This window comes from Onychomys torridus, chromosome 10, assembly GCF_903995425.1.
Source record: "Onychomys torridus chromosome 10, mOncTor1.1, whole genome shotgun sequence".
NCBI lineage: Eukaryota > Metazoa > Chordata > Mammalia > Rodentia > Cricetidae > Onychomys > Onychomys torridus.
The window spans coordinates 86,404,907-86,422,468 of record NC_050452.1 but is presented as its reverse complement, the minus strand read 5'-3'; the positions used below and the strand labels follow the sequence as shown (position 1 = coordinate 86,422,468).

Genomic DNA, 17,562 nt, shown 5'->3' with positions numbered 1-17,562 from the left:
GTCTCATCACGTCATCTGGCAAGCTGGGAAAAGTAATGTAATGGAAAGTTTTGGGTTCAAAGTGTTTGTAAAAAGTATGTAAGGCCATCCAATAAAAATTTCCCAAAGCTTAACTCCACCAATGCTTAATAAAGACCAGCCCCTGTGCCTAATTGTCAAACAGGAACAGGGAAGTTATCTGACTTCAACTGTGTTCTCTACCTGAAAATCTGCTAACATCAGACACTCAAAATTAAACAACTTAAAATTTTAGGTATCTACATATCTAAGTATTATTGTCTCATACTTTTAAAGAAAATCAGATGGCCAGGAGGTGGTGGCACACACCTTTAGTTCCAGCACTCGGGAGGCAGAGCCAGGTGGATCTCTGTGAGTTCGAGGCCAGCCTGGTCTCCAAAGTGAGTTCGAGGAAAGGCGCAAAGCTACACAGAGAAACCCTGTCTCGAAAAACCAAAGGGGGGGGGGGGGGAAATCAGTTCTAAAGACAATACAAGATCTTGACCACTCTTAAACATAGTAGAGCAAAGCAATGGCAAGGGAAAGGACTAGGCTGAGGAAACACCAGAGTGGAAATTTTCATCAGTACTCATTTACAAATTTAAGCAAATAAGGAGCCAATCTGAAAGCGAGTGCCTCCTTAAATTTTATATCTGCACTTGCAAAAGCTTTTTTAAAATATCTCAGATCAATACTGAACAGTGTTTTATGAACTAAATGTGGCCTGGGTATAGATACAGACACAAAGTTTCATAGCTTATTTTTTAAGTTCCTTAAAAGTGAGAAAGAAAACAACAACAACAAAAAAAACCCTCAATTTATAGCCACACATCTGTCATACCCTTGGATATGAAAAATGTGACTCTCTGGCTCTTTTTGAAAATCTCTACTACTGATTACATATAGGTGGGCATATCTGGCCCACCTAAGAATCCAAATTCTGAGCCAGGCGTGGTGGTATATGCCTTTAATCCCAGCACAGGGAGGCAGATCTCTGAGTTCAGCACCATCCTGGCCTACAAAATGAGTTCCAGGACAACCAGGGTTGTTAAAAAGAGAACCCCCCCCCCAAAAAAAAACCCCAAACAAAAGAATTCATATTCATTAGTAAATATTTTCAGACTGATTGGCATTTAATTATCATGTACCTTCTCACAAGGTAAAGAAAGCATTTCCAATATGCCAAGCCATCATAAAGTGTAATCACATTAAAATTATCAGCTTTTTGTGATAAGACTGTCAATTTTATTGATAATATTTACAATGTTAAGACTATACAGTATTAAGTTTTAAAACACTTTAAACAAACTTATTTACATTTAATGACACTATATACTATCATGTTTTATTGTCAATTTAAAACTGAATTTAATTTCATTATTTTATTTCAAAAACAATTTATACTATACCTTTATAACAAGCTAATGTAAGGGCACTCTCTTTAAATTCATTGGAATGCGTATTGATGCCAGCTCCATTTTCTAGCAGCAATCTGGCTACTTCCACGTGTCCAGCACTCCCAGCTTCCATAAGAGGAGTATGACCATTTTCATTATGGTCCTCAATACTAGCACCGGATTCCAAGAGCACCTTTACAACATCTACATAGCCTCCAGCACAAGCATAAGTAAGGGCTGTGTTGCCTATTTAGGTAAGAAAACAAGGAAAAGATATTAGCATCACTCACATGCACACAAACACAAATGAATGTACATCTCAACCCAATAAGATGCTTCAGTGCATAAATGGACATATCAAGTCAAATGACCTAAGTTTGATTCCTGGGACCTGTATGGAGAAGTGGGTGAGAACTGACTCCAGCAAGATGTCCTTTGATTTCCCCAAGTGCACCATGGCACATAAGTGCATACACACACACACAAATAAAAATAAATGTAAAACTTTAAAAAAAAATGAAATATCAAATTTACATTTAAGAAGCTGAAATGGAACACTATGTCCATAGTAAATGTTTAGTAATAGATATATATAATTGTAGTACTTAACTACATTTTCTCTTTCTGAAATCAACTTCATGTCCTCCCTTTTTATTTAAAAACAGTATTGTCCTATGCCTGGTGGTACAGGGTATCATCTCAACTACTAGAAGGCTAAAGCAAAAGAATTAGAAATTCAAGCCTAGACTGTGCTCCAGAGTGAGTCTAAACAACTTATGAGTCTGCTTTAAAATACAAAGTAAAAGGCCTAGGATCTTAGCTCATTTGGGGAATGCTTGTCTAGCATGTGCAAGATTCTGGGGTCAATCACTTGTAGTGCCAAACAACAACAAAAATAAGTGTCAGATTATAGAAAAATCAGATATACTTATCAAGACTGGAGAATTAAGGTCTGACAGGGATGTCACACCTAGGACATATCAACAAAATGGCTATCTAAACAAGACCTGAACAACAATTCAAATAGACACATTAACATCAAAAGAAGAAATCTCAGAGCCCAGCCCTAGACATAGAACTACAGGCAAATAATGACTGCCAGTAGGAGGGGATTCAGTGTTTCCCAGAGGTAAGCCCCCATTTGTTATCTAATAACAAGTGACCAGCCCTAAAACCATATACACAACCCACACTAAAAAGACTCAGTCGACCGTATTTATATCCGTGTGTGTGTGTGTGTGTGTGTGTGTGTGTGTGTGTGTGTGTGTAACAATAAATAAATAGTAAAGAGACCGTCAATTTGAGAGGGAATGACAGGGGTGGGAGATGAATGGAGGGACATGGGAGGGTTTGAAAGAAAAATGGGAGGTGATGGAGGAAGACGGGAACGTGGAAGTAATGTATTTATACTTTAATCTAAAATTAAAAAAAAAAAAAAAACCTTTGGAGAACTCTAAATGAGCTGTGCAATTCTTTCCTGAACTTTTTCCTTCACAAATGAGATAAAAGTTATAGTTAGCTTTAATACAAAATATGTTTCATAATTATTTTTAATAAATGTCATCATACATCATACCCAAAACCTATCATATATAACCCACATACTAATTGACCAATGTCAAATAATTTAAAATAGATTCATACTTTTGTTTTTGGAACATGTTATGCAGTTCCACTGGCCTCAATATATAGCAATCCTCCTGACTCAGCCTCCCAAAGGCAGGAATGGCAGGTATGAGCCAAAACAATGAACAAAAGGATCCCTTCTTGGTGATTAAAAACTCCCTATATTAAAAGAAAATCCAACTTGATAAATTTTTTTATATAGATTTCTTTTTAAAACACAACTACATTTGATTTTTTTTTTAATCTGAAGAGAACTTAAATACAATACAATGTTAGACCCAGATTTGACCCTACCACCAAAAGAAAAAAAAGGAAAAAAGAAAAAGAAATTAGTTTAGGCTAAACTAATAGCCCACTGGACATGTTTTCATAATTCTTTTTCCTAGGCCACAATTTAGCAGAATTAGAGGATCATGGTCTAGTCCTTGTTGCCCATCCTGTTCTCCCTACATCTTGCATTAATAGTGAAAAGGAAGCCAGGGTTTGAGAAGGGTAAGCCATACTTCTCCACATCCACATGATTGTCTTTCAAACTGCGTGCTTAACATACTTTAAAAAAGAAGCCGGACTGGAGAGATGGCTCAGAGGTTGAGAGCACCGACTGCTCTTCTAGAGGTCCTAAGTTCGACTCCCAGCAACCACATGGTGGCTCACAACCACTTGCAATTAGATCTGGTGCTCTCTTCTGGCCTGCAAGGACACATGCAGGCAGAACACTGTATACATAATAAATAAATAAACCTTAAAAAAAAAAAAAAAAAAAAAAAAAGCCAAGAATGTCTCTTAAACCTAACAGGAAACATTCCTTTAAATATTACTTTAAACCTCATAGAGACTTAGGCAAAAATATGTAGCACTTAAGTGTTGTGGAATATTATATTAAGATGTTTTACATTTGTTTATGTTATAGAACATTGTTTTAATGATGTAAAGATGTGTTGCATTCTTTTATGTTACATTTGTTTAACTCTGAAGCTATGTTATTGTGCCTGTCTAAAACATCTGATTGGTCTAATAATGAGCTGAATGGCCAATGGCTAAGCAGAGAAAGAATAGGTGGGGCTGGCACGCACAGAGAATAAATAGGAGGAGAAATCTGTGAAGGGAGATGGAGAGCCAGAAAAGGAGAAGAGAACTCCAGGGGCCTGCCATCCAGCTACACAGCAAGCCATGGAGTAAGAAGTTAAGAAAGGTATACAAGAAACAGAGAAAGATAAAAGCCCAGAGGCACAAGGTAGACGGGATAATTTAAGAAAAGCTGGCTAGATTGATGCAGGGGGAGTGGCTTGGACCTGCCTCAACTCAAGGTACCAAGCTCTGCTGACTCCCCATGGGAAGTCTTAACTTTTTGAAGGATAGAATGGAGGGTGAGTTGGCGGGGGAAGACTGGAGGGGAAAGGGCAGGAGGAGGGATCTGTGGTTGGTATGTAAAATGAATAGAAAATTTCTAAATAAAGAAAAAAAAAAAAATAAAGCTGGCTAGAAATAAGCCAAGCTAAGCCCAGCACTCATAAGAAATAATAAATCTCCATGTGTTTTATTTTGGAGCAGGGTGGTGGGCCCCCAAAAGAACAAAGAGTTAAGAGGAAAAAACAACAAACTACACTTAAGTGAATACCTTCATGAGAAATAATTATTAAAAGGGGATGCTACTATCTAATGAAACTGAACAGGAAGCATGCATGACCTGTTGAAGACTGTGCATTGACATCAGCTTTGTGAGCTAGCAGCAACTTCACAATTTTGACATGTCCTCCATTAGCAGCAGCCATTAAAGGGGTAATGTCACCTTTGATTCCCCTGTCTTCCACATTTGCATGCATTGCCAACAAAACCTGGAGAAAGAAGAAAATAGTTTATAGAGTATTAAGAAAGTACTCTGAAAGTTTTCACTATATTTATTTATATAATACCTCCATACTCCTAAGATTCCTAGGAATCAAAAACTACACAAGCTGTATGCTACAAGTCTGTACTGAAATTAGCTCAATAGGCAAAAGGGTTTATTCTTTTCCTAATAAATGATAGTTTTAAAGGTTTATTTCTATAACACAAACCTGTGCAAGCTCATAGTATCCAGCAGAACAAGCTAAACAAAGGAGGCTCTCCCCTTCCTCGGTATGTTCATTTACACTTCGACCTTCAATGAGTAATTTCCGCACAGCATTTACATCTCCTTCTGAACAGGCCTCTGCCAAACTGCGGCTATGGCAAGAAGAACAGAGTCATCTCAGAGGATGATATAAAAATCTGCATCATGTAAGTATAGTTTTTATGTCATTCTAAATTAAAATTAACCAGTATTCTAAAATGTTTTCAGATATGTACAACTAATTCACAGTAAATATTGAAATCCTAAAAATTCAAATATAAATGTAATAGATTAAGCTTTTGTTCACTTACTAGAAATTCTATGACATTAAGAAAATATAAAATGGGTAAGACACCTCCTAATTATGAAAGCCTATCTGAGCTCTTCCATCAAGTAAAAGAATATCAGACACAAGATGGGAGCATGTCATGTTAACAATAGAGTAACTAGGAGAATATTTACTCATAGAATCACCTCAGATGTCCGTCCTGCCCTTCTACCTTGTTCAGACAAGGTGTTGTTCATATCTATAAGACAGGATAGTGTCTCTTGTCTCCACTTCCTGTGCCCTGGGTGCTCACACTCACACCCTCACCCTTACTCAGCAACAACTTTACCCACTGTGCCATCTCCCCATATAGCTTTATTTTCAATCAGAGGAAGAAGGAAGAAGTCAGTAAGGACTTCAGATGCTCTGTTCACACTCCAGACCTTATATATAAAAATAGGACTTTCATTATATAGCACCAGAAAAACTAAACTATTACTTGTAATACTAAAATCATATATACAAGAACTATGAGAGACAAAAAAATAAAGTCTCTTGGCCTAACATTCACATTATATTTCTGAGTTTTAAGCCATGGGTGCTGGGGGGGGGGGGGGGGGGGGGGGGGCACAGCAAGTTGTCTTAACCAAGAGCTCCCACTCCAGCCTTCAATGGCTGTCAGCACTGGTCCTAAGACAATGGTGCTCACTTCACCTTCTTGAGCTTCGTTAAGCTATTCACCTCCAGTTTGCTTACACAACTGACATTAAGAAAACACAATCTACGACTTGAAAGGTTCGTTTTTTATGTAAAAAAAAAAGTTACTGTGTTAAGTGGCTATAGTATGAGGCACACAAAAAAGGCTGCATAAACATGAACTGTCCCACTCTTGGGAAGCCCCTGCTGCACTGCTCAGACACAAAAGCACTCACTTGTCCGACTGCCCTGCATTTGCTGTGCTCTCAGCTCTCATTCGTGTAAGTGCAGCAGCAGCTTCATCCAACGCACAGCTGACAGACGATGTCAACCTCCGCAGCACTTCAGGGTCTGCAAAGGCTTTACCATCAGCCGTGGACAGCTTGCCTATTCCTAGTGCATGATTTTCACACCAACATGGAAATACCCAAAGGAAGACAAAGCAAAACTCGGGTTACTAAAATCTTCATGTTAACATCAGCTTTATATGCTATAATGGACATATCTGTCTATTATCTTGAGGTAAATAACTCTTCGAGAATCTAAAGTTTATCCACACCATATAGTTCCTGGATACACGATCTGACACACTATGCTGGACAGAGAGGAGACTTCTCTGAAACACGTCATGTCTCTGGGAGAAGCACCTATGTTCAGAAGTTACCGGGCTGTAGGTCCTGCTGAGTCATAGCTATTGAGTCACTTTTACCACCACAGGCAGAAAGACTTCCAAAATAAAGTTAGTATACAGCAAAACAAAGACACAGAAAAAGAATTCTAGAAAAATTATTTTTGACTTACTGACGCCACAAGTGTCAGCAACATCACTCTATTTTTTGGTAAATGGATGAGTAGAATACAGGCTGCATAAAAAAGATAATCTACATATAACTACCTCTTAAAAACTCACTACATATACTTACCACATACACTTAGAATCTTCTAAAATTATTCAGAATAGCAAAAGGAATACAGAAGTAAAAATAGTAAACATCTGAATGAACATAATAATTACTTTCCATGTATCCCTAATAAAACAAGCTTGCCATGATTAACATTCATTATTATTTTATTCCAGATTATCCATCTGCATCACCTGTGGTGCTTATTAAAGACAAAGGTGCCAGGATTGGAAAGATGGCTCAGGGATTACGAGCACCTGATACTTTTCCAGGACATGATTTTGCTACCAGCACCCACATCAGGCAGCTCACAAGCACCTGTAACTCCAGCTTCAGGGAATCTGACACCCTCTTCTGACCGTTATGGCACTTGCACTCATGTGCAATACACACACATACACATAGAGTATCTCAAGCGCAAAGATATACTGATCACAAGTCTAGTCTCTGGACAGACCACACAAGTAATTCAGACAGAAACTAAAATTTAGCAAGGAAATGCTATTATAAACTGTAGAACTAACTGAGATCAAAGATCATGCACTTGGTAATAATAAACATTTCTGCAAAACAACAGTATTTTATAAAAGTGGGAAACGCACAATACTTCCATAGTCTTGTGAGGAAAGTTTACACTTGCTAGCTTTTCTGTCAACAATTTCTATCAACTACTGTATTGTATAAAACTAAAGGTAAATTTGAGAAGCAACTATGATTTCACCAATAAGAAGAAATTCTCAGTGGCCAAAATTCATTTCTGCTAAGCAAGATGTCCAAATGATAAAGGCTGTCTGGTCTGCTTGTTAACATTCAGCCCCGCCCTTGGCTCGCCCAGTGTCCTGCAATATCATCCTATGTAAAGTCCCTTTTAAGAAAAAAAACCTCTCCCTCTTCTCTCCTCTCCTTTCTCCCCACTTTAATAATGAAACTCTTCCCATGAGTGCCATCGCATGGTGTGAGTGACTTTCCACCATGGCCCCCCTTGGACGCAGCCAACCATGTCTGCACGGTGAGTCTCCCTCACCCGTCAGGGGGCACCTTGGCTCAAACACACCAACACCACCACATGCCGTTTTTTTAAAATATAGTACTGCTAAGATCAAAACCTACTGTCCAACTGGTATCATTAATGTTCAAAGTCAAATTGTAATTGGAAGTCTATTGGCGCACAACTGAGATCTATTTGATGTATTTCCAAATGAGAATTAGCTACCATTTCTCAGGCTGTTGTCAACTCTATAACAAATTCTAGTGAGACAAACAGAGAATGGTCATTACTTAAAAATGAAAACAGAAGAAAATGTTAGTTTTAATCTATGAACTTCTCATAGATCCAAAGTTCCTTTCTTTTGATCTTTGTTCCGCCTCAGCCAGCAAATGCTGGAGACTGCTAGGCCTGCAGGTGCCCACCACCACGTGTGCCCACAAAGCCATTTTAGAAGATAACCAGGATGCACCAAAATATTAATAAAAATAATTAACCCATGGTAGATTAAGGCGATCTTATGTCAAGCAGCAATAATCAAAAATAGAAAGAGCATAGTGTAACCAGATTAATCTTCCCAACTTCGGACATTTAATCACAGGACTACAAGACTTAACATAGAGAACGCATTACAACATCTAGGTTTGATCTGAAGATAAGGATAAATCATTTTTTCTCCCTTTCCTTTTGAAACTTAATAAAAATAAGCAGAATGCCATAGGAATTCCACCCTTGATAAAATTAAGATACCTCTTTAAATCTAAGGTTCTACTGGGAAGGTGAACAGAATAGACTAAGCAGAAACAGCTATCAAAGAAAAACAAGGCGATCATAAAGTAAGGACTTGAGAATTAGATGCAGAAATGAGTGTAAGGCTTTGGTCATGAAACTGGGACACTAGCTGAACCCAATCAGTGAAATACAAGTCTCCATATACTCTCTAAAATCAAGCGGGATAGGACCTCAACTAGACGACAAGGAACAGGGAGACAGAAAGGAGGAGTGCGGGATGGATGGTGAGAAGGTGAACACCTACATGCTGCACACTCAATCCTCAGCTTCCTTTCTGCTCCTCAGAGACAGAGTGTTTCATCAGGCCTGTTATTCACAAGACTTGCAGACATGTCTCTCAAGAAAATTCAAGTTCTGGGAAAGACTAGGAACTAGAGGTGCAAAAAATGAAACTATTCACAACTGCAACACCTAAGAGCAGAAGACAATAGGGCAATAATTTCTAAACTCTGCAAGAAATTATCTTTAAACTAAACTTCAATGCATAAACAATTAAGCATGAACACAGGAAGACATTTTCACAAGAGAGCTCAGAAAATTTTGCCCCTCACAAACAAAATGAGGAAAAAATAAAGCAAAACTATTAACAACAACAAAAACCTCACACATTTATATAACTTTCTTGAGAAAGGTGTTCTAGGGCTAGAGAGATATAGCTCAATAGTTAAAGAGTTACTCTCTCTAAAATTAAGCAAAACTAGACTATGAAATAACTCATCAATTCTCAAAACAGACAGGATATTTAGAGTCATTAAAAGTAAAATTCTACGTTTTTTTTCCCTTTGACTGTCTTTATGGCCCTATTTTTATGAGAATCCTTGAGATACATAGGGAAGAAATCATAAAGGAAATAACGAAGTTTATATCTATATTCAAAGACATGGGGATGTCAACAGAGTAGTGATGAATAAAAAATGAAAAAGAATAAGTCTACCCATGTACTGATGCTTCTTAAAGTTGAAAGATCACAATCAGAGTTTGTTATGCTATTTCAAGCTTTTGTGTGAAATTTTTTATTAGAAAAGAATAAGGGAGAGAAGTGAAAGAATGAGGAAGAAAAATTATTTTTATAATCCTCCAATTGAAATTATGTTCTTATGGAGAAAATAAAATAATTTGCTTTACTTATGTAGGTATACAGCCTATACTGTGCACTGGGGGATTCGAAGCATTCAATTATGATCATAAAGTTGCTGCGAACTGCAACTGAGAACTACATCACTGCTGCTAGGACAAAGAAGAACTACTGTAAGCCTCGGGTTAGAATAGTCCATTAATATATTACCTAGTTTCATGTGTACTGTGTATTAAAGATATCAAGTTTATTCTTTAGCAATAAATTTAGTCACCAACACTGTAATTAAACTTCAATGACTCTTGCCTAATGTGTTTTTGCAAAGAAATAAAGGAGCACACACTACAGTAGCAAGAGATACGGTACGGATAACAAGGAAGACATGACTATCAAGAGCATAAGACACACATACCTGCAGCTTCTAGTAAAGCTTCCAGTCGAGCCTGTGTCTCTGGATCTACCGTCCTGAGGTCTGCACCGTCAGCAGTGCCTGATAAGAGCAACTTGGAAGCTGTTTCCAGCATTGGATTCTCCAAATCATCCTGGTCCAAAATGAAAGACTCCACCTAGAACAGAAAAGGCAGCAAAGAGGAGAAGGGGACAAAAACAAAATAAGATCAGAGGGAGAAAAGTATTTAACATAATAACCAATGATAAGTATAGTAGCAATTCTAAATAAATTCAAACAGCTAATACCCACTGCTTAAGCTAACAGAAAATTAAAAGTTGAAGATTCTAAGAACTCATTATTCAACTGCAATCTTTTTATTTACTGAAATCACATGCATTCTTTCCAGTTTTAATGTGTGCGTAAGATACGCCTAAGCTTATAAACATAAATCCTGGATCCTTCCCTTTATCAGCTCTTTAGGTAGTCGTTTTAAACACTTGGCTTTCCTTAGTTTTTGCACTTAGAATTTTAAAATTAAGTTAATGCTTAAAAACTTAGATTTTTTCATTACAACAAATACTGTCAATTAAAATGGCAGGTTCATTTTAATCACTTTTGAGGATGTGTGTCAAAAATCCAAGTTTAATAGACACCATTTGCCAGTTGTACTCTGCAGCAGAAAATAGCATTTCATGAAAAAAAAAGTGGCTAACTTTTCTTGGGTCTCAAAAATTTGTGAAGAGAGACCTGGAGAGGTAACTCAGCAGTTAAACACATATATACTGCTCTTGCTGAGAATCTAAGTTCAGTTCCCAGCACCCAAGCTGGAGGATTTACAAACAATTACAAACCCCTACTCATATGCACAGATCCACATAACCACACATACCTATAATTTCAAAAGGTAATAAATCTTTTAAAAACCAGTGAAAAGTGAGATCTGAAGCTTTTTTTGTTTTTTCAAGACAGGGTTTCTCTGTGTAGTTTTGCACCTTTCCTGGAATTTGCTTTGTAGGCCAGGCTGGCCTTGAACTCACAGAGATCCACCTGCGTCTGCCTCCCGAGTGCTGGGATTAAAGGCATATGCCACCATTTAACTACAAGCATATAGCAATGAACAATACTTGTATACTTTGGTTCTACAACCTTAAGGATGTAAAACATTTACTTACTACTGCTTTTTATACTACCAGTGAAAATATCTACCTATATACTACATATTAGAAACAACAAATAACGCCTTAGTATTAGGAGGACAATAATTCTGACCTCCTGATACCCTGAAATGATCTCTTAGACCCCCAAAAGTTTATAGACCATATGTTTAGATACACTCACAATAAATAAGAGTAAAATGAAAGAAATTTAAGGAAACAGAAACCTACCCACCATAGCTCGTTTTGTTGTTGATTTGAGAGTTTGGCTATGCTGTCCAGTCCAGCATCAAAATCCTGGACTCAAGAGATCATACTGAGAAGTACTGGGAACCTAGGCAGATAAGACCACACCCAGCAAAAATCTTAAGGTGCTTCTACACAGCACTGCAAAAACTACAATAAAAAAACTAAAGTAATAGGGGGCTACAGAGATGGCTTAGTAGGTTAAGTACACTAGATGCTCTTCAGAGAACCTGAGTTTGATTTCCAGTATCCACACAGTGGCTCACAAACAAATGCAATTTCTGGGGATCTGACATCATCTTCTAGCCTCTGAAGGCATCAGGCATGCAAGTGGTCCACAGACATACACGTAGGCAAAACACTCACACACATAAAATATAAAGAACATACACAAAGTAATAAATAATCTAGAGCACAGCATGCTCAGGAGGCCTAGTATCTAAAAGTACGAAGGAAAGAAAAACTAGTCAACAGGAAAGCATTTTTATACTGACTGTGATATTTTTTTTCCATCCTCAAATGTCATCACTTTAAAATGGCTGTCTCTCTGATGGGAGTATATGGACCTGAGTGCTGGTACTCTCAGAGGCCTAAGGCACCAGATCCCTTGGTGCTATAGTTACAGGTAGCTTTAAACAGCTTGATATGGGTGCTGGGAATGGAACTTAAGTCCTCTGCAAGAGCAAGAAGACAGGGGGTTCTCTTAACCACTGAGCCATCTCTCCATCCCCCATTCCTTTCAGAGACAGTGTCTCACTGTGTATAGTCCAGTCTCCCTTGGTACTCACTGTGTAAACTAGGCTGGCCTTGAACTTAGGGACCCACCTACCTCTGCACCACTACACTCTGCTCACCACTGCTATTTTTAATCAGCACACACTTAGTGGTAAATTATACTTTAAAGTTTTTGTTTTCACACACACGTATGTATCACACAATGCATGGGTGATCAACAGAAAAGTTGTGGGAATTCACTGCTCCTTTCAGTTTATGACCCGAGGGATCAAATTCAGGTCACCAGATTCGGTCGCAAGCACCTTTACGCTAGAGCCATCTCATCAGCCCATAAATGACACTTCTAATATTTCAAAGACAAATGAACATAAAACACTCTGAAACTAATGTAACTGCCTAAATCTGTCCATAAAATTCTGAGGATATTAAATTCAAACAAATGTTAGTTAACATATGTTTTTTGTTTTGTTTTGTTTTTTTCAAGACAGGGTTTCTCTATGTAGCCCTGGCTGTCCTGAAACTTGCTCTGTAGACCAGGTTGGCCTCGAACTCAGAGATCCTCCCCCCTGCCCCCCCCCCCCCCCGCCGCCCCCTGAGTGCTGGGATTACAACTCTGTAAAGGAGCAGCAAGGGCATGCTAAAGCAAGGGCAGCACAGTCTGAGTGCTAGAGTGAAGGGAAGTCCCAGGTAAAGGGCAACACCTGCTTTTGCAGGTGCATTTTTGGGTGGCATTCGGTACACGCTTCGAAAAATGATTCTTTCCAAAGAAAAGGCTGTGCCCAAGCAATGACAAAATAGCGTCTGCTAAAATATCTATTACTTCAAAGAAGTAAAAAAGGAAAATATATAAATATGAACACAAATGAAATGAATGAATAAGTAAATATTTTAAGTTACCTTTAGAAAGTAAAAGGACTCAATTCAAAGGCAAAAATGACAGGTGCCAAATCTCTCCAAAAGTATTGTTAAGTAGAAAAGAATATTTTAACCAAAATAACTAATCTGTTTAAGATGAGACAGGAAGTTATTTGTGGCAATGGCAGATACACACACAATTTCACTCAGATGGAACACAACAGTTCACAGCAAGAAAGTTCAAGTTATAAGTTGGGGGAAGGTAGCTTATGTTACAATGTATTATTACTAAGCCTAGTGAAAACTTACTAGGATAAATATAGTTGAAAAAGTAGCTGTGTAAGGCCTGTGAGATGCTAAGTGAAGGCATCTGCAACCAAGCCTAAAAACTGGAAAACCCAAACCCCACATGTTGGGAGGAGAGAACAAACTCCCCTAAGCTGTCCTCTGACCACCATATGTTCATCATGGCACGTTCCCCCACCCCCTATCAATAATTTACTGCATGTATGGCATATCTTCACATAGTTTCTATGCTCTTTGAAGATGAACTATTTAACTTACATGCACACCCAATAAGTAGGTAATCTGTGTTCATAAATCAAGAAACTTTTGGAGGGCGAAAAACTTCAAAGAATTGGAAATTTGGGCTGATGAGAGGGCTCAGCAGGTAAAAGTGCAAGCAAGCCCCGACAGGCCCACTGTGACACGTGTACCTAAGTGTCCTCTCTTACACATACACAAATACATAAATGCAATTTTTTGGAAAGAATTTAAATTACCAGATGATCCCGATATTCTTTCCTTTTTGATTCTAAAAGGTTTAGAGTATATTTAGAGAAAGGAAAGCTAATTATAAAATCTTAAATGGAAAAGGAAACAAAAATGTTCTTTTCATTGATTAAACACACATTACAGACATTCTATATTCAAAAGTGTTTACTACTGCATTTACACATCAATGAGTAAAAACCAATCTTGTTATTTAGGAACTTATTTTTTAAAACGATTGTGTACACATGGCCAATAATACAAGTAAAGGAATATAATGTACTGCAGGGGTAGTGGTGGTGTAAAGGGCTACAAGCAATTAGGGAAAAAGCAAGAAACTTCTCCTTCAATGCCACTAACCCTTCCCTCATCTAGAGGCTGTACATGTAGTCTTATGGCATAGAGCTTACCCAGCACGCATCAAGTCCTGGGTTCAATCCCAAGAGCAGTAGAAAGAAATATTCAATATTCTTTTTAAAAGTGGATTTTGTGTTCTATTCTCAATAAATACAGATAGAATGACACAAGAAATTCATTCTTATAAATATGCAAAATAGCCTTTTATTCAAATTTAAACTATATTAAGCATATATACCTCCTTTTCATGTTCTAAATGCTGTTAGTAGTTTATCACTAAAAAGTATCAAAGTTAATGAATATTTAAGTATGACAAGTGTAAATTACATTTAACGTATTGTCGATGTATTGTTAGAATTGGATATTCCAGGGTTGGGGATTTAGCTCAGTGGTAGAGCACTTGCCTAGCAAGCGCAAGGCCCTGGGTTCGATCCTCAGCTTTAAAAAGAAAAAAAAAAAAAAATTGGGTATTCCACAAAAAGGATTATGTATCACCCATTTTTATCATTTACTAATTTTTTGAGAACATACATGAACACTGTATCTGCATCACTCCCATTTCTCACTGTCCAACCTTCAATTCCTCCAGTGTCCATCTTCCAAACTTCATGATCTCATAGTTAACTTACATGTGTGTACTACGTACACACACACACACACACACACACACACACACACGCAAACATGTGGTTACACAACCTACTGAGACCATTTAGCTTTGCTTGTATGTACATACGCCCAAGGCTGATCATTTGGGATTGAACAAAATAATTGGGAGCTTGTCTGTGGAAGAGAGTGATTTTCCCTGTACTATTAAATTCTTGTCCAATATAAAGACAGGAAACTGGAAAAGAAACGTAAGAGCCTTAGAATAAAAGTCACAGGCCAAACTCACTATTACGTTAAGAAGCATACAAAGATCCTATTTAAATGGCAGGTTTCTACATATGCAGCACAGAGGTAACCTCAGACCCACTCATTCAATGCTCTCTACCAAAAAGTCAATGTTAGAGCAATAAGAAAGTGCATGTTCACAGAGCTCTACAAAGTCTAACTTGAAATGTTTTTATTTTGAAATCAAGATTACTAAGTAAATTCACTACAAATGACTAAAAGTAGTACAAATAAACATTTTAGGTCCCTAATACAACATAAAATGTGAAGCATCTTCTATGATGTATTGTTCTTTTAATAAACTGTGTTCATTTGTCTTTGATATCCACAAGTCACCATGTGTGTGTAGAGGTTAAAGGTCAACTTGCAGGGGCCAGTCGTCTCTTTCTATCATGTGGGTTCCTGGGCTCAAACTCAGGTCATCAGGCTTGGCTGCAAATGCCTTCCATCCCCCGAGTCATCTCACCAGCCCTCCTATAAGGTCTTCTTGACACCACCCTATTCCCAAAAAATAATCATCTAGCAGGCCTTTAGAAATAACTCAGTTTTGAAAATAGTAATGCCCACAGCCCCTTAAAACAAAACAAAAAACAAACAAAACGAAAAAACTCACATGGGAAGTAAGTTGAGAACCCGAGTTAAGCAGAAGCAAACATATAAATCTAAAATGTGAAACAGTTTACAGTAAAACCTTTTCTACCACTAAGCAGAATTGCAGCAAAGATCAAAAATTGTTCTAAGTTAACAAGACCTGAGCAACAATAAATCATAATACAGATCCTATCTGAAACCTGGCTTAAGCAAGCCAATTGGGGAAAGGGCATTTGAGACAAAAAGAAATAGGACTATGTACTGGGTATTTGGAAGCATAAAGACATTAGTTTGGCTATGTAAGAAAATATACTTTGCTTTTCTAAGATGGTCTCATGTATCTCTGCATGGCCTCAAACTCACTATGCAGCCAAGAGTATCTTGAACTTTGGATACTCCTATATCTACCTTCTAAGAGCCAAGATTACAGATGTGTATCACCAAGCCCAGTTTTACACAATACTGAGGATCAAAATCCAGATCTTTATGCATGAAAAGCATGCACTCCACCAAATAAGCTATGTCTCCGGCTCCAGGAAATTTTGAACAACATATATAAAGGAATTTTTGGACTGGTCTCTTTGTATGTTTGTTAATGTTTTAGTTGTGTAGTGGCTTTACTGCAGACTGATTCAGTTTTGCTTTGTTTTTTTTAAAGCAAATATTACCTATATTCAGTAATAATGTTTATATTACAAAGTAAAATAATTTTAATCACCTTCTTAATCTAAAACAAATATAACAGATACAGTTAAATAAAAGCCAAGGTCTTTTTATAATGGTAAAATCCAAATACATGTTTATACCAGTAGTGAAATTTCCAAATCATTCTATACTCAAAACAGAAAGATAGGAAGTTTTTTGGCAATTTGAAGCTACAAAACAATTTAGACCAGCTGTGAACATCAGCAATTTAACACTTTTTTCTCAAATAGAGTCATTAACCTCATAGCTAAATCCAAAGGATAAGGAAATAGTGTATTTTGATTAACTGGCCATCATATATACCAACTCCACTAAAGAAACATCTTTATACCTTGTTTGCAAAGTAGCAAGCTAGCTATTAGCAACAGAAACACAAAAATGATTATTATGATCATTGCTGTCCATCAATATACAATCTAGAAAGATAATGCTAAGTGCAAACAAGTATCAAATATATTTGAAAAACAAAAAGAATACTAAACAGGAATACAGTGATAGTGATGACATGCAGGAAGAAGACAGTTCTCTATAAGCATAGTAAAAAAGAGCAATGTTTAAGGAATAGGATACTTTAGTACAGTTCTGAAATTTTCACTATTTATAAAATCTACTGAAAGGCTTCCTTTAGGCAGTGTTTCAGAAACATAATTAAGAGCCCATGCAAACAGCTGTTTTGGATACATGTGACTTCAAAGATGAAGCCTATTAAGAATTTATTTCAATATACCAAACACAAAGGATGTGAGGTTCTGGCAGAAGGGAAGCTCAGAATATGAGCACAGTGTATTTCAGATGGGACTCCCTGGAAGTCAACATTCTGAGCTTTTCTGTCACCAATGTCTGTTCTTCTGTACACTATCCTGCTATTTACCAGAGCAAACACCTGCACTTTAGACAAACTTAGATTGTGACAAAAAGTCCATTTAAGTTTCCTTCCTTTGGTCTGGTTTTGAGGATCTTGTAACCCAGGTTGGTCTAGACCTCTATCTGGTTAAGGACGAGGCTCCTGCCTCTAGCTCTTCTGCACTGAGGC

General features: G+C 37.4%; 1 protein-coding gene across 7 annotated transcripts in view; it reads right to left on the bottom strand.

Moving 5' to 3' along the window:
• The window catches only part of Ankrd17 (ankyrin repeat domain 17), a 141,989-nt gene that overhangs the window by 73,152 nt on the left and 51,275 nt on the right, over nucleotides 1–17,562 (bottom strand). For 6 of the 7 annotated variants that reach the window (XM_036200399.1, XM_036200400.1, XM_036200405.1 and 3 more), the window contains exons 2-6: nucleotides 10,243–10,396; nucleotides 6,313–6,469; nucleotides 5,078–5,225; nucleotides 4,708–4,855; nucleotides 1,407–1,640 (exon numbers count right to left, since the gene is read on the bottom strand). In XM_036200399.1, the coding sequence (XP_036056292.1) occupies nucleotides 1,407–1,640; nucleotides 4,708–4,855; nucleotides 5,078–5,225; nucleotides 6,313–6,469; nucleotides 10,243–10,396 (841 nt within the window). Of the gene's footprint in view, nucleotides 1–1,406; nucleotides 1,641–4,707; nucleotides 4,856–5,077; nucleotides 5,226–6,312; nucleotides 6,470–10,242; nucleotides 10,397–11,610; nucleotides 11,657–17,562 lie in introns of those variants that run through there. The other variant, XM_036200403.1, reaches the window with a different exon arrangement.